At 45.1% G+C, this 23,252-nt stretch overlaps 1 protein-coding gene across 1 annotated transcript; it reads right to left on the bottom strand.

The window, feature by feature from the left end:
* Positions 1-598: 598 nt before the first annotated feature.
* Positions 599-22,605, bottom strand: LOC122942189 (calcium homeostasis modulator protein 3-like). The gene is made up of 5 exons (XM_044299689.1): positions 22,536-22,605; positions 20,678-20,963; positions 18,958-19,092; positions 10,256-10,412; positions 599-943 (listed from the first exon to the last, which is right to left on the bottom strand). Exons 1-5 carry the CDS (start codon positions 22,603-22,605, stop codon positions 599-601), a joined length of 993 nt encoding a protein of 330 aa, XP_044155624.1.
* Between the last annotated feature and the right edge of the window lie 647 nt (positions 22,606-23,252).

The raw sequence follows: 23,252 nt of genomic DNA, 5'->3' as shown, positions 1-23,252 counted from the left end.
AGAAGTAGTTGAGGCAAGCAACACTGTAGGGCAGCACAAAATACTGCCCCTGCAGAACCAAATACCTCAGCCCAGCACACAATATTGCTGTCCCCCACTGCAGTATTTGACTTTATCACTGTCCTCAGGACCACCAGCCAGGTGCATAAGTACCTGATACTCCTACTATTAAGTAATGCTGATTGCATCAGATCGTTATGTACCTGGCCAGTTGCCTTGAAGAGGGCTCGGGTAGCCCCCTGGACATCGCCCACTGTGAAATTTCCCTGTAGGGTCCATGGCCAGTCCACCCCCGGATGGTGTTCCTTGTTTGTTTATTTTCCTGCAGTGATGACGCACTGTACGTCCACGTGACCACCACGTACGGCATGCATATCATTAACTGCAGTGGTCACGTGGATGTATCTCATGTCATTGCTGCAAGAAAAGAAACAGCTACAAATGCCCCAAATTTATTTATTTTTTTATTTTCCTTAGGAATATAAGATACCAGTTTTAGTCAATATTGGCCATTATGTTTTTTGGCTAATGATGTTAACATACTCCATAGATGTATATATCTTCTAGTTTATAGACCAATGTATATCTTCAGGTAGGTTTAGCTTGGATCTGGGAGATCTGCACCAGGTATGGGAGGGCGGTGGTTGTACCATTGGTCCACATACACCAGCGTCTCCACTGGGGCATCGGGGACTTTTCTTCTGTCATAATAAACTTCCTCTTTTCTTTCCTTTGTCGTCCCTTCAAAGTAACTCTTCACACACTTCTCAGCAACCTTATAATTGTGCAGAATACACATCTCCTCAAAACATTTATCCTCCATGTCCGAGTACTTGGTCCAGTAGCGGGACTGCAGAGCTTCATGTGTGGTGAAAAGTGGAAGCACAAAACGTGCTAAAGCACCGATCAGGATAATTGTAAGGACTGCTATATAGCCAATACCCTGTTAAGACAGAAGACAAAGTCATCTCTGCTGCATCTGCTGACACTAGAACAGTATAAGGACCAGAGATTACAGTGTTATGCAATGTGGCACTATACTTTGTGTTTCAATTCTCGGTATTGTAAGACTTGTTCTCACTGTCAGTGAATGGAATCGTCCAGACAAGGGCGCACTGCAGTGATGGGAGATGAAATGGCAGAACACTTTCTAGTGAACAGCAGTGATAAGCGGCAGGGGCAATACTCAAATTTGCGATAATTTGCGAATATTTGGGCAAATATTCATCATATATTCGCAAATTTGAGATCCCCAGTCATTATTTTCTTGATAGCGAAAATCCGCAATTGGAAAATTTGCAATAAAAATTTGCGATACAAAAATTTGTGATAAACACTACTCCTAAAGTCAAAGATATTGCAGCCTTCTCATTGGCCCACAAGCACGAAGCAGTGAGGGATCATGGGTACTGATGAAAAAAAATCTAGAATATTCGCGATTATGAAGATATAGCACTATATTCTAGATATTCGCAATAAAAATTTGCAATTATAATATTCGCGATCAACACTAGTGAACAGTGGATTCACTGAGGTCGCCCCCTGCTCATCAGACCTAGCAATATGCAATCATTATCTGTACCGAGATAAACCCTTTAAATTTAGAAACCTGTAAATATTTAATAGTTTTCACAGGTTTGTTACAAAGCATCCAGTCTACAAGGGGGGGGAGGGGGGGGCCCTATTTCTGGGGGCCTCAACGTGTCCTTTCTGCTGAAGCTCTTTGCCTGTAACTGCCACAGCTTCTAACATAAGATATGGCTTCTGGCAGTTGGAGATTTAAATTGAGCATGTGCCACCGCCTCAGTGAGGTGGTCAGAGAAATAAGGAAAAGAGCAAACAGCAGGTGGCGCTATACAGATACATTTTATTAAATAGCTCACTGGCTATACAAATTTTTTATTACTTCTAATTACAAAAGTATTCAGATCCAAGTGCTGCTTTGAAAAATCTAGATTATTTTTTGTTGCACAACCCCTTTAAGGGTTTAAAGGGTCCCTTCCAGATAATGGTAAGTGTATAAATAGGAACTCCTGCTTCATGTCCCAAGAAATATGGGAACGAGGTCCACTTTAGCATTTCTTCACACGCTGTGCAGGGAGCTATAACACAGCCCCATTTAAGTGTATGAGCCTGTAATGCAGTTTATTTCATGCACTTATATAGCAGTGCTATATTCCGCTGCGCTTTACAGACATTAGTATCAAGCTGTCCCCAATGGGGCTCACAACCTAAGTTTGTCATTGGAGTGTGGAAGGAACCCGGAGTACCTATAGGAAACCTATGCAAACACGGGGAGAACATACTAACTCCGTCCTAATACATGTCTGTTGACAGGACCATTTTTTCCGTCATGTATAACAGTACAAAACAGAACTGTTACATGTATTTGTGACCATAGACCTCTTAAAGGCTTCCGTTTTGTATTCCGTCCTAAAATTCCTTTATAACTCTGTGGCACAACCCCTTTAATGAAATTAACCTTTATGCCTGTCTGAGCCATACATGCATATATACAGTCAGGTCCATAAATATTGGGACATCGACACAATTCTAACATTTTTGGCTTTATACACCACCACAATAGATTTGAAATTAAACAAACAAGATGTGCTTTAACTGCAGACTGTCAGCTTTAGGCTACTTTCACACCTGCGTTTAGGTGCGGATCCGTCCGGTATCTGCACAGACGGATCCGCACCTATAATGCACACGCTTAGATCCGTTCAGAACGGATCCGTTTGCATTACCATGAACAAAAAAATTAAAAAAAGTTGTTGTTTTTTTGTTCATGATGATGCAAACGGATCCGTTTTGACTTACATTGAAAGTCAATGGGGGATGGATCCATTTGAAGATTGAGCCATATTGTGTCAACTTCAAACTGATCCGTCCCCATTGACTTCTATTGTAAGTCTGGATGGATCCGTTTGCCTCCGCACGGCCAGGCGGAGGACAAACGGTGCCAGACTGATGCATTCTGAGCGGATCCGCATCCACTCAGAATGCATTAGGGCTGGACGGATCCGTTCGGGGCCGCTTGTGAGAGCCTTCAAACGGAACTCACAAGCGGAGCCCCGAACGCTAGTGTGAAAGTAGCCTTAATTTGAGGGTATTTACATCCAAATCAGGTGAACGGTGCAGGAATTACAACAGTTTGCATATGTGCCCCCCACTTGTTAAGGGACCAAAAGTAATGGGACAATTGGCTTCTCAGCTGTTCTATGGCCAGGTGTGTGTTATTCCCTCATTATCCCAATTACAATGAGCAGATAAAAGGTCCAGAGTTCATTTCAAGTGTGATATTTGCATTTGGAATCTGCTGCTGTCAACTCTCAAGATGAGATCCAAAGAGCTGTCACCATCAGTGAAGCAAGCCATCATTAGGCTGAAAAAACAAAACAAACCCATTGTCACGAGGGTGTCAAGAGCCACGTCTGACTCCGTTATACCCGGGGTCAGGAAGTCGCAGCGGGTGGCTGCGCGCTCTATGTCTAAAGATCACGGTGTTTCTTAGTGATTGTTTTCTGTGTTTGCCTTGCTATCCTTTTTGTCTCACTCAGGGATCCGTAGCTTCTCCTCCTCAGCTGTTTCTTGTCTGCCACTCCCAACCTCCTTATATTCTCCTCTCACACTTCTCTAGTTGCCAGTTATAGAGCTTCCTGCCTGGACTTCTATACTGACCCACTGGAGCTGTGAATCCTGGTTGTTGTTCCAGAGTGCTACCCTCCGGATCCCTGTTGGGCTTTTTGTTGTCTCCTGTTGTCGCCCACCTGGGATTATATGTTGAGTCTGTATTGTCTGTCCTCCCCTTGGTGTTTTCCTTTAGAGCTAGTGGTGCGGACTAGTGTTCCCACCGCCCTGTTCACTATCTAGGGCTCATCTTAGGGAAAGCCAGGGTTTTAGGCACGTGATCGGCGTACGGGTGAGGAACCCGTCTAGGGACGTCAGGGCAGCCAGGTGCCAGCCGCAAGAGTCAGGAGTCACCACCTTCCCTCTCACTTGGGCAGGGCCTTCCTCTTTCCCTCCCTCTGTGTCACGTATGTGATAGTCACGCCGATCGTGATATTATAACTGGCCCTTATTTTTTGAGAGAAAAAAAAAATAATTTTTTTTTTTTTTTCTCTCTACTTAGAATCCAATATGGATCCTATTGCTGCTTTGGCAAACAGCTTCAAGGCCTGTCTTTGGAGGTGGCAGGATTGAAGGCGTCTGTCCTCCAACAACAGCAGCAAATGCAGCAGACCGCAAGCCCAGCGGTTGCTATGGGTAACCAGGTTGTTACAGAACCCAAGGTTGTTCTTCCTGACAGATTTTCTGGGGGAAGGGACAAATTTGTGACGTTCCGTGAGGCCTGCAAATTATATTTTAAGCTGCGCCCTTACTCCTCAGGTAATGAAGAACAGCGGGTGGGGATTGTTATTTCCCTGCTTCAGGGGGACCCGCAATCCTGGGCGTTCTCGTTACCCCCTGGTTCCCAGGCTCTCCGGTCAGTGGAGGGATTTTTGGGGGCTTTGGGTCTCATATATGATGACCCTGACCGAGTCGCCCTGGCTGAGTCGAAGTTACGGAGACTCCTACAGGGAGATCGGCCAGCAGAGGAATATTGCTCAGAGTTCCGTAGGTGGGCTACGGATACTCAGTGGAACGACCCGGCTCTCAGGAGTCAGTTCTGCTCTAGGTTATCTGAAAGGGTTAAGGATGTGCTGGCGCTGTATGAGACCCCCCTTTCCCTTGATGCTGTTATGTCCCTCTCTATCAGAATAGATAGACGTCTTAGGGAGAGATCGAAAATTCATGAGCAATTGGTAACCTCTCCCAAGCAGCAGTTAGTCTGTACTGACTTAGATGAGCCTATGCAGCTAGGAGGAACTTCTCGTCAGGTCCGTCCTCCTGAGGTTCGCCGTAGGTGGGGGGCTTGTTTTTTCTGTGGGGGGAAGGGTCATTTCATTAATGTCTGTCCCTCCTTTCTCAAAAACAAAAGACCGTTGGAAAACTACTAACCCCAGGCTGTGCGGAGGATGTCAGCCGGGGGGTATACGTTTCCTCCATACGAACATCTCAATTTGTGTTGCCAGCGGTTATTGTTTTTGGTGTTAAGACGGAGTCTATTTCTTTTTTTCTAGACAGTGGAGCAGGGGTAAATTTGATAGATGCCCATTTTGCCCGCACTATGGGTTTGTCTCTCTGTACGCTGCAGAGACCTATTCCCATATTCGCTATTGATTCTGCTCCTCTGTCTCAGAGAAACCTCACTCACATTGTCCATAACTTACACCTTCGGGTAGGGGACCACCATAATGAGTGTCTTTCATGTTACGTTCTGGAGGGCCTTCCCTCTCATGTGGCATTGGGTCTTCCCTGGTTGGTAGCGCACAATCCAGTGGTGGATTGGCAGGCCAGGGAGATATTGGAGTGAGCATTGCAGAGAGAATTGCTTAAATAACAATTGCTTAATCGCCTCCATAGCTTCCCTACCTACATTTATTTCGGACTTTGAGGACGTTTTTTCTGAAAAGGGTTGTCAGAAGCTACCACCTCATCGTCCTTATGATTGCCCGGTTAACCTGATTCCTGGTGCAAAATTACCCAAGTCCAGGTTGTATAATCTTTCGGGTCCCGAGAGACAAGCCATGAAAGATTATATCTCCGAGAGTCTGGCTAAGGGACACATCAGACCCTCTTCTTCACCCGTGGCTGCAGGGTTTTTCTTTGTTAAAAAGAAAGATGGGGGCCTGCGTCCTTGCCTAGATTTCCGTGAGCTAAACCGGATAACCATCCGAGACCCATACCCTCTTCCTCTCATTCCTGACCTTTTTAATCAGATTGCGGGTGCTAGCTGGTTCTCCAAACTTGATCTTAGGGGGGCCTACAATCTGATTCGTATCAAGGAAGGGGATGAGTGGAAGACAGCTTTTAACACCCCTGAGGGGCATTATGAAAATTTAGTCATGCCTTTCGGTCTGACCAATGCCCCTGCTGTCTTCCAACATTTCGTTAATGATATTTTTAGTCATCTCATCGGCAGGTTTGTAGTCATATACCTAGATGATATCTTAATTTATTCGGTGGATCTGAAAACACATGAAGTACATGTCAGGCAAGTACTGCAGGTCCTACGGACGAATAAATTATATGCGAAAATTGAAAAATGTGTCTTCGCCGTTCAGGAAATACAGTTCCTGGGATATCTATTATCTGCTTCAGGTTTCCGTATGGATCCTAGGAAGGTCCAGGCAATTTTAGATTGGGATCTTCCTGAGAACCTTAAAGCTCTACAATGGTTTTTGGGTTTCGCAAATTTCTATAGAAAGTTCATTAAAAATTATTCAGTGATTGTTAAACCCCTTACTGACATGACTAGGAAGGGGACTGATTTTTCTAAATGGTCTGACGCCGCTAAAATTGCATTTTCCTCTCTAAAAGAGAGATTTACCTCGGCACCTGTTCTAATTCAACCTGATGTCTCCCAGCCTTTTATTGTTGAAGTAGATACGTCAGAGGTGGGAGTGGGGGCTGTATTGTCTCAGGGTCCGTCTCCTGGCAAATGGCGTCCTTGCGCTTTCTTTTCGAAAAAGTTATCTACTGCAGAAAAGAACTATGATATTGGAAATAGGGAACTGTTGGCGATTAAACTGGCGTTTGAAGAGTGGTGTCACTTCTTAGAGGGAGCAATCCACCCCGTCACGGTGATTACGGATCACAAAAACCTTCTGTACCTAGAATCGGCTAAGCGTCTCACCCCTAGACAAGCTAGGTGGTCGCTATTCTTTACCAGATTTAACTTTGTAATCACCTATCGTCCTGGGGCAAAAAATACCAAGGCAGACGCATTATCTCGTAGTTTCCCTGGAGGGGGTAATGTTAGTGATCCGGTACCTATTTTACAAAGTGGAGTGGTTGTCTCTGCTGTACACTGTTCTAGAGGGAAAGGTGTTAGAGGCCCAGGGGGACGCCCCGGCCTCTTGCCCCTCAGAGAAATTGTTTGTACCGTTAAACCTGCGTCTTGAATTATTAAAGGAACATCATAATTCGGCACTTGCTGGGCACCCGGGTAGTAAAGCAACCTTGGAGCTATTGTCTCGTCGTTTTTGGTGGCCAAGGTTGCGTCAGGATGTAATGGATTTCGTGTCTACCTGTTCTACTTGTGCACGCGCGAAAGTCTCTCATACACGTCCAGCAGGGTCTTTATTGCCACTTTTCATCCCCAATAGGCCATGGACACATGTGTCAATGGATTTCATCACTGACTTACCGTTGTCTGCGGGTAAAACAGTTATCTTGGTAGTAGTAGACAGGTTTAGCAAAATGGTACACTTTATTGCGCTACCCGCACTTCCTAATGCTAAGACTCTTGCTCAGGTGTTTATCCGTGAAATCGTGAAGCTTCACGGGGTCCCTTCCGATGTGGTTTCGGATCGGGGAACCCAGTTTATTTCTACATTTTGGAAAGCTTTTTGTTCCCGTTTGGGGGTACACTTGTCCTTTTCCTCAGCTTTCCATCCTCAGTCGAATGGACAGACTGAGCGTACCAACCAAAACCTAGAAACATATTTAAGGTGTTTTGTGTCTGAAAACCAAGAGGTGTGGTCATCATATTTACCGTTAGCCGAGTTTGCCATAAATAATCGCTGTCAGGAATCCACTGGCAAGTCACCATTTCTTGGTGCATACGGTTTTCATCCCCAATTTTGTACTTTCAAAGAGGGGGGGTCTTCTGGGGTTCCCGAAGAGGAACGGTTTTCTTCATCTCTTTCATCGGTATGGCAGAAGGTGCAAGCTAACTTGAAAAATATGAGTGGTAAATATAAATGCATGGCCGATAAGAAACGGTCGCCAGGTCCGGACCTAGGAGTGAATGACTATGTGTGGTTGTCTACTAGGAATATTAAGTTGAAGGTTCCCTCTTGGAAACTGGGCCCTAGGTTCATTGGTCCTTATAAAATAGTAGCCGTCATTAACCCTGTGGCTTTTCGCCTGGAGCTACCTCAGACTTTTAAGATCCATAACGTCTTCCATAAGTCGTTACTCAAGAAGTATGTTCCACCTCTAGAACCATCACCGCTGCCACCTCCTCCTGTTATTGTGGATGGTAATCTGGAGTTTCAAATATCCAGAATTGTTGATTCTCGTCGGGTCCGCCGCTCTCTTCAGTATCTGGTGCATTGGAGGGGTTACGGTCCCGAGGAAAGAATGTGGGTTCCAGCGTCAGAGGTAAACGCCAACAGGTTAATTCAGGCTTTCCAAGCCTCTCATCCCGAGAGACCTGGTCCTGAGTGTCCGGAGGCCCCTCGTGAAAGGGGGGGGTACTGTCACGAGGGTGTCAAGAGCCACGTCTGACTCCGTTATACCCGGGGTCAGGAAGTCGCAGCGGGCGGCTGCGCGCTCTATGTCTAAAGATCACGTTGTTTCTTAGTGATTGTTTTCTGTGTTTGCCTTGCAATCCTTTTTGTCTCACTCAGGGATCCGTAGCTTCTCCTCCTCAGCTGTTTCTTGTCTGCCACTCCCAACCTCCTTATATTCTCCTCTCACACTTCTCTAGTTGCCAGTTATAGAGCTTCCTGCCTGGACTTCTATACTGACCCACTGGAGCTGTGAATCCTGGTTGTTGTTCCAGAGTGCTACCCTCCGGATCCCTGTTGGGCTTTTTGTTGTCTCCTGTTGTCGCCCACCTGGGATTATATGATGAGTCTGTATTGTCTGTCCTCCCCTTGGTGTTTTCCTTTAGAGCTAGTGGTGCGGACTAGTGCTCCCACCGCCCTGTTCACTATCTAGGGCTCATCTTAGGGAAAGCCAGGGTTTTAGGCACGTGATCGGCGTATGGGTGAGGAACCCGTCTAGGGACGTCAGGGCAGCCAGGTGCCAGCCGCAAGGTGAGTCAGGGGTCACCACCTTCCCTCTCACTTGGGCAGGGCCTTCCTCTTTCCCTCCCTCTGTGTCACGTATGTGATAGTCACGCCGATCGTGATACCCATCAGAGAGATAGCAAAAACATTAGGCGTGGCCAAAACGACTGTTTGGAACATTCTTAAAAAGAAGGAACGCACCGGTGAGCTCAGCAACACCAAAAGACCCGGAAGACCACGGAAAACAACTGTGGTGGATGACCGAAGAATTCTTTCCCTGGTGAAGAAAACACCCTTCACAACAGTTGGCCAGATCAAGAACACTCTCCAGGAGGTAGGTGTATGTGTGTCAAAGTCAACAATCAAGAGAAGACTTCAGCAGAGTGAATACAGAGGGTTCACCACAAGATGTCAACCATTGGTGAGCCTCAAAAACAGGAAGGCCAGATTAGAGTTTGCCGACATCTAAAAAAGCCTTCACAATTCTGGAACAACATCCTATGGACAGATGAGACCAATATCAACTTGTACCAGAGTGATGGGAAGAGAAGAGTATGGAGAAGAAAGGAACTGCTCATGATCCTAAGCATACCATCTCATCAGTGAAGCATGGTGGTGGTAGTGTCAAGGTGTAGGCATGTATGGCTGCCAATGGAACTGCTTCTCTTGTATTTATTGATGATGTGACTGCTGACAAAAGCAGCAGGATGAATTCTGAAGTGTTTCGGTCAATATTATCTGCTCATATTAAGAAAAATGCTTCAGAACTCATTGGACGGCGCTTCACAGTGCAGATGGACAATGACCCAAAGCATACTGCAAAAGCAACCATAGAGTTTTTTAAGGGAAAGAAGGGGAATGTTATGCAATGGCCAAGTCAATCGCCTGACCTGAATCCGATTGAGCATGCATTTCACTTGCTGAAGACAACACTGAAGGAAAAATACCCCAAGAACAAGCAGGAACTGAAGACAGTTGCAGTAGAGGCCTGGCAGAGCATCACCAGGGATGAAACCCAGCATCTGGTGATGTTTATGCGTTCCAGACTTCAGGCTATAATTGACTGCAAAGGATTTTCAACCAAATATTAAAAAGTGATAGTTTGATTTATGATTATTATTCTGTCCCATTACTTTTGGTCCCTTAACAAGTGGGAGGCACATATGCAAACTGCTGTAATTCCTACACCGTTCACCTGATTTGGATGTAAATACCCTCAAATCCATTGTGGTGGTGTGAGGAGCCAAAAATGTTAGAATTGTGTCAATGTCCCAATATTTATGGACCTGACTGTATGGGGAGGTTGGAGGAGTTTTCTTTCATTTATATGAGATAATCAGTAATAATTTAGTAATTTTACTATTGCCTACTATTAACATATGACTTCACATCTCCCTTTGTGCTTTTACCTGTGATAAAAATTTGAGAAACCTGGATATTGCTTTTCTGGTTGAGGATCTGCGGAGCAGGTCAAAGTTCTTGCAGGGCACTTTAGCCAATAGGAATGAGGCGTCAAACTCAGGGAACTCTGCAAATCCCCCATACTGGTCAGGGTCAAGGGTCTCACTGAACGCACAAACCATAAGCTGTCCATCTATTATACACATAAGGATCCAAACAATGGGCGCTGCCAGTGCTCTGGTCATCACTGCCATGAACATTTGCCTGAAACAGGAGAATACTAGTCAGTTCCTTACTAGCTGTTTCCAGTCTGTGTATATTTTCCTTATTGTCAAGTAAACTAAATATTTCTTGGGCACAAGGACAATTTGTCCTCCCATTAAGTCCATTCACAAGGATGTTTAACAATATATAGATCTATAGGCATATCAAAGACTTCTTCTCACACAGGCATGTGTTGAGAGTTGCCTCTGTGCCAACAACAGGGTAATTACAGATGTTAACTCACAAAAAGTTAAGGATATTTGGCTTGTGGGTGAAATTTCAGGATGAACCTGAACTTAGTGAACTTAATGTGATGCTCTCTAAACTATTGAATGCACATGTCCATCTGTTCAATGTTTCAGTACTTTTTGCACAACTTGCTGTTCTCTAACAAGGAGCTTAATGGCAAAATTCACAACAGGTGTTTGATCCATGAATCTCCCAATAAATTTCCTGGTTCAAGAACCTCAACCAGAACCCCAATGACCTGAGGGTTGCCCTTCAAGAACAGTGGGATGCCATGCCTCGGCAGAAAATAAGTCGACTTGTGAATAGCATGAGACGTTGTCAAGCTGTAATTGATGCGCAAGGCCACATGACAAGTTATTGAGACACTGAAATTTTTTGTGGGGGTATACCCACCACTGGTGTTGGCTTTTGTTTCAATAAATTGAGATGAGGAAATCACCATTGCAGCTTTAACCTAAATGCCCTACTTTCATGATATAATATCATTGTAGCAGGGAACTTTTTACATTTTCCATAAATTTCACCTGAAAGCCAAATATCCCTAACTTTTTGTAAATGACTTGATAAAATTACTTTAGGAGCATCACATATCCTTCTAAGTAAGAGTTCACATCTCCGTTTCATTTTCCATTCTTCTGATCTGTCAGAACAGAAAAAGAACAAAAACAGGATCCTGTAAAAAAAATGGATCCTGCAAAAAAACGGATCTGGTTGAACATTTGGCATCCGTTTGAGGCATTTTAGACTGAAAAAAAGTGGTGCATGCATTCCTTTTTTTCCATCTAAAAAACAGATCTTAGACAGAAATGGCTCAAACGGATGCCAAATGTGCAACAACATCCATTTTTTTACAGGATCCATTTTTTTGTACAGGATCCTGTTTTTTTTTTTTTTTTTCTTTTCTTCTGACAGATCAGAAGAACGGAAAATGAAATGGACATGTGAACTCTCCCTAAATATGCTCATATTTCTTAATGGAGTTGTCCTACAAGGTCATTTGTCACTTACTATAGCCACAAGATAGGTGATTAATGTCTGATCGATTAGTGTCCCACCGATCACTAGACAAGGGTTCATGACTTAACACATGTGGAATTATATACATAACAAAAAAGTGTGAAACAACAGAAAATAGGTCATATTCTAGGTTCTTCAAAGTAGCCACCTTTTGCTTTGATTACTGCTTTGCACACTCTTGGCATTCTCTTGATGAGCTTCAAGAGGTAGTCACCTGAAATGGTTTTCACTTCACAGGGGTGCCCTGTCAGGTTTAATAAGTGGGATTTCTTGCCTTATAAATGGGGTTGGGACCATCAGTTGCGTTGTGGAGAAGTCAGGTGGATACACAGCTGATAGTCCTACTGAATTGACTGTTAGAATTTGTATTATGGCAAGAAAAAAGCAGCTAAGTAAAGAAAAACAAGTGGCCATCATTACTTTAAGAAATGAAGGTCAGTCAGTCGGAAAAATTGTAAAAACTTTGAAAGTGTCCCAAGTGCAGTCACAAAAACCATCAAGCGCTACAAAGAAACTGGCTCACATGCGGACCTCCCCAGGAAAGGAAGACCAAGAGTCACCTCTGCTGCGGAGGATAAGTTCATCTGAGTCACCAGCCTCAGAAATCGCAGGTTAACAGCAGCTCAGATTAGAGACCAGGTCAATGCCACACAGAGTTCTAGCAGCAGACACATCTCTAGAACAACTGTTAAGAGGAGACTGTGTGAATCAAGCCTTCATGGTAGAATATCTGCTAGGAAACCACTGCTAAGGACAGGCAACAAGCAGAAGAGACTTGTTTGGGCTAAAGAACACAAGGAATGGACATTAGACCAGTGGAAATCTGTGCTTTGGTCTGATGAGTCCAAATTTGAGATCTTTGGTTCCAACCACCGTGTCTTTGTGCGACGCAGAAAAGGTGAACGGATGGACTCTACATGCCTTGTTCCCACCGTGAAGCATGGAGGAGGAGGTGTGATGGTGTGGGGTGCTTTGCTGGTGACACTGTTGGGGATTTATTCAAAATTGAAGGCATACTGAACCAGTATGGCTACCCCAGCATCTTGCAGCGGCATGCCATTCCATCCGGTTTGCGTTTAGTTGGACCATCGTTTATTTTTCAACAGGACAATGACCCCAAACACACCTCCAGGCTGTGTAAGGGCTATTTGACCATGAAGGAGAGTGATGGGGTGCTGCGCCAGGTGACCTGGCCTCCACAGTCACCGGACCTGAACCCAATCGAGATGGTTTGGGGTGAGCTGGACCGCAGAGTGAAGGCAAAAGGGCCAACAAGTGCTAAGCATCTCTGGGAACTCCTTCAAGACTGTTGGAAGACCATTCAGGTGACTACCTCTTGAAGCTCATCAAAAGAATGCCAAGAGTGTGCAAAGGAGTAATCAAAGCAAAAGGTGGCTACTTTGAAGAACCTAGAATATGACATATTTTCAGTTGTTTCACCCTTTTTTGTTATGTATATAATTCCACATGTGTTAATTCATAGTTTTGATGCCTTCAGTGTGAATCTACAATTTTCATAGTCATGAAAATAAAGAAAACTCTTTGAATGAGAAGGTGTGTCCAAACTTTTGGTCTGTACTGTATGTATTGATCAATTATATGCGCAAAGAGCTTCTAACTGCACTTGCAGTAAGTATGGCCACCAAGCCGCCATTTTCTTTTCATTGTTTGCTTTTATCTTTGTGCAATTGACTAGCAGTGTGCTGTTACCAGTAGTTCTACAAATCCAATTGTGTTTCAGCCAAGGTAGTGTGCACCTGCGCTCTCAAATTTACTTATTATGGAGGTGCTGGCTCGTTTGTTTTGCTTCTACATATAAGTCTGTTCCTTTGTTTAGTGTTTTCCTCTAGGCTTGATCCTAGGTGACCCTGACTCCCTCCCTATTAAGTGTAGGGAGACGGTGTTGTCGTGTCCCCTCACTATTATAGGGTGTTCAGGTGTCATACAGTTGAGGTACGAGGGCATGCTATTATCTATCATAGAGATATTTGCATAGGCTGAGAAGTCAGGGAGAGCTCTAGGGCTTTTACAGGGCTCAACCTTATGTTCCTTAGTTTGGGATCAAGTCAGTCGGATCTACATTTGTTGTCTTCTAGTTTTCTGCAACACCATCCGGATTTCAAGACCCATAGGGACCACCTACGTCAGGTCTTGCTCATTCTGTGGGAGAATAAAAATTGTACGCTAAACTGGAAAAATGTGTGTTTGCGGTTCCAGAAATCCAATTTCTGGGGTTTCTTCTCTCCGCTTCTGGTTTTCGCATGGACCCCGAGAAGGTCCGCGCTGTGCTTGATTGGGAGCTTCCTGAGAATCAGAAGGCGCTGATGTGCTTTTTGAGTTTTGCAAATTATTAAAGGAAGTTCGTTTTGAATGATTCCTCTGTTGTTAAGCCACTCACTGATATGACTAGAAAGGGGGTAGATTTTTCCTCCTGGTCGGTAGAGGCACGTAAGGCCTTTTCTAGTATCAAGGAGAGTTTTGCTTTCGCTCCCATCTTGGTACAACCTGATGTCTCTCTGCCCTTCATTGTTGAGGTGGATGCTTCTGACGTGGGTGTGGGTTCGGTCTTGTCTCAGGGTCCCTCTCCTGCCAAATGGCGTCCGTGGGCCTTTTTCTCGAAGAAACTCTCCTCCGCAGAGAGAAATTATGATGTGAGAGATAGGGAGTTGTTGGCCATCAAGTTAGCTTTTGAGGAATGGCGCCATTGGCTAGAGGGAGCCAGACACCCTATTACCGTGTTTACCGACCATAATAATCTGGCCTACTTGGAGTCAGCCAAGCGTCTGAACCCGAGACAGGCCAGATGGTCTTTGTTCTTTTCAAGGTTTAATTTTGTTGTCACGTTCCGCCCTGGGGTTAAGAATGTGAAGGCGGATGCCCTGTCACGTTGTTTTCCGGGAGGAGGGAATTTTGAAGACCCGGGTCCCATTTTGGCTGAACGGGTGGTGGTCTCTGCTCTTTATCCTGAATTGGAGGCAGAGGTTCAGGCAGCCCAGGCAGAGGCTCCTGAATCTTTGTCCTCCTGGGAGGTTGTTTGTGCCTCTCGCTTTAAGACACAAGGTTTTTAAGGAGCACCACGATACTGTCCTTGCTGGGCACCCGGGGGGTAGAGCCACAGTGGATCTCATTGCTCGGAGATTCTGGTGGCCGGCGCTTCGTAAGTCGGTTGAGGGTTTTGTGGCAGCCTGCGAGACCTGCGCTCGTGCCAAAGTCCCTCATTCACGGCCATCAGGTCCTCTCCTCCCGTTACCCATTCCTTCCTGTCCTTGGACACATCTGTCCATGGACTTAATTACGGACCTGCCTCGTTCCTCAGGGAAGACTGTGATTCTGATGGTGGTGGACCGTTTTAGCTAAATGGCGCATTTCATTCCTTTTCCTGGGTTGCCCAATGCTAAAACGCTGGCGCAGGCATTTATTGATCACATTGTCAAATTGCATGGTATTCCTTCAGATATAGTCTCTGATAGGGGCACGCAGTTTGTTTCCAGATTCTGGAAGGCTTTCTGTTCTCGCTTGGGGGTTCGGTTGTCATTCTCTTCTGCTTTCCACCTGCAGTCGAATGGCCAGACAGAGAGCATCAATCAGAATCTGGAGACATATCTGCGCTGTTTTGTGGCAGAGAATCAGGAGGATTGGTGTTCTTTTTTGTCCCTTGCTGAGTTTGCTTTAAATAACCGTAGTCAGGAGTCCTCTGATAAGTCACAATTTTTTGGTGCATATGGGTTTCATCCGCAGTTTGGGACATTCTCTGGAGAGGGGTCTTCTGGTTTACCTGATAAGGAGAGATTCTCCTCGTCTTTGTCATCTATTTGGCAAAAGATTCAGGATAATCTAAAGAACATGAGTGAGAGATATAAGCGTGTGGCGGATAAGAGACGTGTGCCTGGTCCGGAAATGAATGTTGGTGATCTGGTGTGGTTGTCTACTAAGAATATCAAATTGAAGGTTCCCTTCTGGAAGTTGGGTCCTAAGTTTATTGGGCCTTACAAAATCTTGTCCGTCATCAATCCTGTTGCCTACCGCCTGGATCTTAGACTTGGAAGATCCATAATGTTTTTCATAAGTCCCTATTAAAACCTTATGTCCAACCCCCACTGTACCTTCCTCTTTGCCTCCTCCTCCGATTGTGGTTGATGGTAATCTTGAATTTCAGGTCTCTAGGATTGTGGATTCTCGTATTGTCCGCGGTTCTCTCCAGTAGCTCGTTCATTGGGAGGGTTATGGTCTTGAGGAGAGGATGTGGGTCCCAGTGATGGACATTAAGGTCACTTGTCTCATCAGGGCTTTCCATAGGTCCCATCCTGAGAAGGTGGGCTCTGAGTGTCCGGAGTCCACTCGTAGAAGGAGGGGTACTGTCACCGCCAGATATCTGAGAAGCTCTGACAGACGTTCTTCAGAACCTCCTGCTTGAGGTTCTTTTGTTTTGATTTTGTTTTGTCATCTCGTTTCCCTCTCTCAGCTGTCATCTAGTTGCACTGATTGCATCCCTTTAAATCCCCTCCCATACTGCATCACTTTGCGGTTTATACAACTTCCTGGAGTGTGCCCATGCTGGATGCTGCAACTAATGCTTCTACAGATAAGTCTGTTCCTTTGTTTGTGTTTTCCTGTGGGCTTGATCCTAGGTGACCCTGACTCCCTCCGTATTAAGTGTAGGGAGCCGGTGGTCCTGTCCCCTCACTATTATAGGGTGTTCAGGTGTCATACAGTCGAGGCACGAGGGCATGCAATTATCTATCATAGAGATCTTTGCATGGGCTGAGAAGTCAGGGAGAGCTCTAGGGCTTTTACAGGGCTCACCCTTATGTTCCTTAGTTTGGGATCAAGTCAGTCGGATCTTCATTTGTTGTCTTCTAGTTTTCTGCAACACAATCCGTGACATTATCTCTACTCAGAGTCTATGAGGCTGACGGAAACAGTTGTCAGTCTAATGGACTTTTCTTAGGCTGGTGGTCCGTGCCACCACTGCCTCTCTTCTTCCAGCAGGTATGGTCTCCAGAATACTTACCTTACTTCCTGCGATCCATCAGTCAATGCCTGTGCTTCTTCTTGGCAGGCTTGGTCACCGGACCAGCACAACTCTATTGACTCCATGTAGGCTGAGGCCCGCTGTATGCCTGCTATCCCTGCGTGACCTCCTCTGGCTCTAAAAGGACCAGTGACCCGCACCTACTGTAAGTCTTGCCCAACCAATTGCTGTCTACCTTAGGTATATTAGGCACATTCACTTGTGGAAGATGCCTGAACAATAGGTTCTAGTTGTCAAGTTTCCTGCTAAGGTGCACTATTGCTGTTTTGCCTGTGAATTGACCTCTGCCTGTCTTTGGATTAAACTCTTCACTCCCTTACCTGACCACTGCATCTTCTCTGTATTGACCCTGTGCTTCCTGACTTGACCCTCAGACTCACTTTTGATTGCACAAACTTTGCCTGCCCTGACCTCAGCTTATCCCTCACTATGGTTTAGCTTGACATCTCTGTGTTTTGCAACAGTGTCTCTTGACTCCCGTGGTCAGCAGTCTACTGAACAGAGACTACATCAGGAGGAAGTGGTCTGGTGCTTCCCCTGCAGCGGAGTCCAAGCTGCCACGGTAACACCCTTAGGAGTAGCCCCAAGCCAAATCTGTTAAGTAGTCATAGCGGATCCTCATCTCCTAGTGAAACAACTTTGAATGGAATAGCAGGGCACATGCTTGACAACCACTCCATTCTAACTCCTTCTCACTGCAGTCATGCAGAAATGTGATCATATTCAGGAAAGTGACCAACTCAATTTGTAGAATGGGGGTCAGGGATGGAATATCCATTGGTCGTCCCATAAATGTCGAAGATAAAAGCCCTTGAAATAGCATTTTGGTGAATTAGTAGCAGCCTACTGCATACAACCTAGACATTGTACTCCATAGTCAAAAAGTATACAGTAAAGTACTTAGCTCCCCCTAGTGGGAGCTACAGGCATCCAGAATTTTATCATTGTCCAATTTTCCATATGCAAAAAACAGATCTCTGAAAAATGGATAGCACACGGATGACTGCAAAGTTGGACTAGAATAGGACATGCACTGAGTTTCTCGAATGTCTTAAATAAACTAGGATGTGTGAATAGCCCCTTTAAGGCTAGGTCTACACGATGACATTTGTCGCGCCACATTTTGTTGCACTAATATCGCGCGACAATTTTTATAATGGCAGTCTATGGTGTCGCACTGCAACATGCGACATGCTGCGACTGCGACAGTCGCAGAAAATCCATTCAAGATGGATTTTTCTGCGACTGTCGCGTCGCAGTATGTCGCATGTTGCAGTGCGACACCATAGACTGCCATTATAAAAATTGGCGCGCGACATTAGTGCAACAAAATGTCGCGCGACAACTGTTGCGCCCTGTCGTCGCGCGACAAATGTCGTCGTGTAGACCTAGCCTAATTGGTATGAGTTTAAAATCAGACAGCACACAGAAGAGGAAATGTGAAGAAAAATTAGGCACTTGTAAATAAATGAATCAGCATAAAATGTTCATTTTTATGTCCAGATGTTTAAAACTACATTGTAGAACAAGGGATTGCAGAAGGTCAGATATAGTTTTCCTATTGCTTATATAGCACCGACATATCCAGCAGCACTGTACAGAGATTGTCATTACAGACATAAGCTGTTGTTCTCATAACTTAAATCTATATCAGGGCACATTACTTGGACACAAATTATCTTTTAAGTATATTTTTTTTCACTGTGAGAGGAAATCTTTCATGAAGACCCTGTACTTAGCCAGATTTGTATCCAGGACCCTGGTGTTGCAAAACTCAAAATTGGACCACAAAATGTGAATACTACATTAAGATTCCCTGCTATCGGCTAAAATGTAAGCAGAGTAACCTCTGTAAATGCTAATGTGCATACATTTTGGGGAAACAGTCCTGTAGCTACTCATATATGGAACGGCAATGACCAGGACCACTAACAGGAATTATGTGGCCATCATGAGGCTCATTTCATAGGATTGCACTAGACTGCTATAAAGTGATTGATGGGTTTCATCAGAAAATAGCAGTAGTTTTTTTTCTGATAATTTTATTGTCCTCTATCACATGAACTGGCACCAGAGATGGCTGATTGCATAATTTTGGATATGGTAGGAGGAACCAGCAAAAAGTGAGACCACCTTAGGCACACATACTAGTGACTCGAGGACAAGTAGACAGGTTGCCAGTCATATGAGGATGCAATCAGTACGACAATGGCATAATACCATTTATTACTTTGAAGATTCACTACCTTTAAAGCACTGAGTGTACCCAGCTGTGCAAAGGAACTAGAAGAACACAAAGACAACGGTATGAAAACCATGACACATAATGTCCTTAGTGTGTGGACCTGCATGGGAGGTTTTAATGGATATGAATTTAATGCTCTGATAGATACACATAATGACTCACTGTAATTACATATCAAGCAAATCCATTCACATGAGCAGCCTTGATCTTTGAAAAAGCTTTAGACTCACTAGACGGACTCGCAAAGGTCTTTCTACCTAAGTTGTGATCTAAGGCTCCTTTCACATCAGCACTATTTATTTCCATTTTTCTACTCCACTGTAGGACTAAATCTAGGAATGAAAATAAAGGAAGACCCGGATTCGGTACTTAACTGAAGCGAACGGAGCCTAACAGATCCAATTGACTATAATGGGATCCATTAGGTTTTTGTTCACGAGAACGTTTTTCTCAGCAGAAAAAAAATGTCCTCGTGCAGGACTTTTCTCTCTGCTATTTTTGACAACCTTTTGTGATGGAAGCCCCAAACTGAGCCACCAGCGCAGATGTGAATGTAGCCTAAGTGGGTTTTATTATCTTGTAAGGAAGCAAGTATGCCACCTGCTTACAGAACCATTATATGACCTCTGCACGGTCATGGAATGGTCATGGAACTGTTACAAATTAGACATCTAAGCAAAGGAAACAAGCATTCATAAGAGGAGTATGTAACAGAGTGCGGTATAAGCAGGCCTATCTTTTTTTGGTTCTGCTAGATTAGGCACAACACTAATGTAAGCTCATAACATCTGCCGATCGCGGCCATATCCTGAAACCCTGGGTCTGGTTGCCGGCCACGTGGAATTTGCAAGTAGCTCAGCAATGCAGGAACTACAGATAGGAATGATGGATCCAAACTCAGATAGTCTAAAAGGCTGGTAGTTTTATATTAGTCTTTTCAGAACAACTGCTTTTCAGGACTCAAGGCTCCCATCTTCAAGTTACAAAAGTACTGATAACAGTTCTTTTGTAACTTAAAAAAGGAAGCCCCTGAGCCCTGAAATGCATTGTTTTTAAAACACTACAATAAAACTACCAGCCTTTTAGACTATCTGGATTTGGATCCATCATATGTATATAAGCCATTAAGTTGCTCAATTGCAGTGGCAACCCCTGGGTCACTTATAAATTCTACTAAATCACAAATCTGACCATCTTACTTATAGTTGTGCTAGCATCACGAAGGGCAGCTTTCTAATATGTTCTGAGGTTTTCCTGGAGTATTTCCTTCAAGAATTTTAATAGAATCATAAATACCTACTTACCACAGATGCAGGCCTTGAGGCCACTATGAGGCCCTTGGAGAGAGGTGGCCCTGGCCTGGTCAGTCCCATCCCCATGGGCGATGAGAACCAATATCCAACACCCCGCTCCAAAACAAATTGTTGTGGTTAGTGACCAAAGATGTGAGAAATCATGGAAAAGAACATAGAGGGGAGCACTAAAACCTGTAATGGATGGCCAGTTTTGATATTTGCTACAGATACCTCTTTCTTCTACGTACGCCATCTGGAAGCAGTATTCGCAGACATGCACAAAACAACAGATGCTCCAGACAGTACTATTTCATATGTTTAGACTTACTTTAAAACTTTCTTGTTTTTCGCTCTGCCACCTTCAGGTCTAGAATACTCTATTGTGAACAAACCACAAAACTTGTTGGCAAGAACCCCAACAAAGAAGAAGATCAGTGATGGTGCCAGCAAGACCATCAGAGCATAAGGTTTGTTGAAGCCTGGTATGCATGGGCACTTAAATTCAAAGATTTTATAAACGATTACACTCGTTAGTATAATCAACCCACAAACGCCATTCACTTTGGCTTCTGATCCCGACTTGAAGTATTTTATAGCTCTTTCCATGATGGTTTCTACAACACAAACATAAAAAAGCATTACTTTTATTGCTGCTAGCAAGGAGTGTTTTGCATGTCTGCAAGATAGACAGATAGGACGTCATGCCATTGGTACCACATAAGAGTAGCTACCACAGCATGCAGTTGGGTGGCCTATTTCCTACATCTCTGACACTGTGACTGGTTTAGAAGATGCCATTAATAAGGATATGATCCTTATTATATTCATTCTGATAAGACCATTGACCAGTATTGATGTCTTTATGAAGCCACGTGTTAACTATTCACTGTCTGACTCCAGCTAATGCAAAACTGTGTCTAAGGTTTCTAATGGCCCCAAAATGGTGCAAGCACTCTGTGGGGTATGGGGGATTTGGCAAATCGACCCCACCAGTGGCATTATCTGACATGACTATACATTTAGGCTACTTTTACACTTACGGCAGCAGAGCCTGGCAGGCTGTTCTGGTGTGGAAACAGCCTGCCGGATCTGTGCTGCCATGGAATACCCTTTTAAAGGGCATCTGTCAGCAGATTTGTACCTATGGCACTGGCTGACCTGTTACATGTGCACTTGGCAGCTGAAGACGTCTATGTTGGTCCCATGTCTATATGTGCCCGCATTGCTGAGAAAAATGAAGTTTTAATATATGCAGATGAGACTCTAGGAGCAACGGGGGCGTTACTGTTACACCTAGAGGCTCTGTTGTCTCTGAAATTGCTATGCCCTCTGCACTTTGATTGACAGGGCCAGAAAGTGAAAATGTCATCCCGCTTGTCCCATTCCGAGAATAAATGTGACCAGCCAAAAGATTCAGATGCAGAGGCCGTAGAGCAAGGATTTTTATTCAGCCAACCAACACAACACAGGCTGCACTTTCCTATGAAGTTCAAAAATAAAGATATGCCAATGTATACTGCCCGTCACTTGCCAAAATGGCACTCTTTAGTCAAACGTCCGGTGTATAATGGTCCAGTACATAGACTCAGGGCCGGCGCCACCAGTAAGGCGAATTAGGCAGTCGCCTAGGGCGCCATTTAGCAGGGTGCGCCCGTTGCGGCTTAAAAACAAAACAAAACGTTGGTTATAATATAAGTTCGGGCAGCTGCCTGAGCGGCTGAGGCTGAGCGCTTTGCCGCTCTAAAGAATGTCCGGCCGGGCCGCCTCACTGCTGACTGCTGTCGTCTGACTACTAGTGACTAACTGCGTCTGCTGCTGTGCACAGTGCTAGCTTACCTGGCTGGCTGCTGGGCTGCTGAGGGTGGAGCGGAGGCGGAGCTCTGCCGCCCTCCCAGGCTCCCTGAATGATCTTGATCTGGACTGTCTGAACCCCCTGACCCCTCCCACCCTTGAGCACGTCACGTGACGCAGAGAGAGGGGTGGAGTGAAGGAGGAAGAGAAGGCCGCACACTGAGCAGCAGCCGAGCAGCCACTGGCTGAGCCAGCCAGCCACGGCCACGGTCCAGCAGTCCCACCACCAGCAATTTGCCTCCCCCCGACCCCCAGTGCGGCAGCAGCGCCTAAATTGCCTTCTCCTAAAGTCCTAGTTCTGGGACAGAACAGAAGTGGGCTCCAGACCATCCTACGTGGATTGGAGTGCAGGACAGGTGCAGCTGCTTTCTTCTTTCCCAGGACGGACGGACCCCAGGGCGACATTGGTGAATTACTACCTACAGTGTGTTTGTCTCCAGGAGGACCAGTCCCCAGAGCCAGACCAAGAGCCAGACTGCAGACGAGACCAGCTCATCTTATTGTCCTGGACTGGTAAGTAGTCAGTACACAATGCAATATGTTTATTATTTACTGTATTTTTTGCCTTATAAGACACACTTTTTCCCCCCCAAAAGTGGGGGGGGGGGAAATGGCCGTGCGTCTTATAAAGCGGATTGCGGATACTTTGCTAGCCACTATGCTGCACAGCGCGGCCAGCGAAGTATCAGTGTGGAGGGAGGAGGCAGGGACACTCATGGCGGGGCCCGGTGCAGTGACTCTACTCTAATATACCAGGCCCCGCAGCTGTTAAGTACATTCAATCCGAATGGGTCCGCAATTACTGTACTGTACTTACTGTAGTACCTTATGTATAGCATTAAGATGGCGCTGACCGGCAGTTCCCTCCTCATGCGCCGTCTGCCTGTTCATTCATAAAGTGAGATAAGCAGGCAGGCGGCGCATGAGGAGGGAGCTGCCGGTCTGCGCCGTCTTAATGCTATACATAAGGTACTACAGTAAGTACAGTTCAGTAATTGTGGACCCATTCGGATTGAATGTACTTAACAGCTGCGGCGGGGCCCGGTGTATTA

This window comes from Bufo gargarizans, chromosome 6 (assembly GCF_014858855.1).
Source record: "Bufo gargarizans isolate SCDJY-AF-19 chromosome 6, ASM1485885v1, whole genome shotgun sequence".
NCBI lineage: Eukaryota > Metazoa > Chordata > Amphibia > Anura > Bufonidae > Bufo > Bufo gargarizans.
Note: the sequence above shows the minus strand (reverse complement) of the source record. Positions and strands in the feature narration are given on the sequence as shown.

Coding starts and splice junctions, on each gene's coding strand:
- LOC122942189 (XM_044299689.1), bottom strand. CDS start 22,605: ATGTCGCCCTGGGGTCCGTCCGTCCTGGGAAAGAAGAAAGCAGCTGCA. Junction 19,093..20,677: donor AAAAACAAGAAAGTTTTAAA/GTAAGTCTAAAC, acceptor GTGTTCTTCTAG/TTCCTTTGCACAGCTGGGTA. Junction 944..10,255: donor TTCTCAAATTTTTATCACAG/GTAAAAGCACAA, acceptor CTGTCTTAACAG/GGTATTGGCTATATAGCAGT.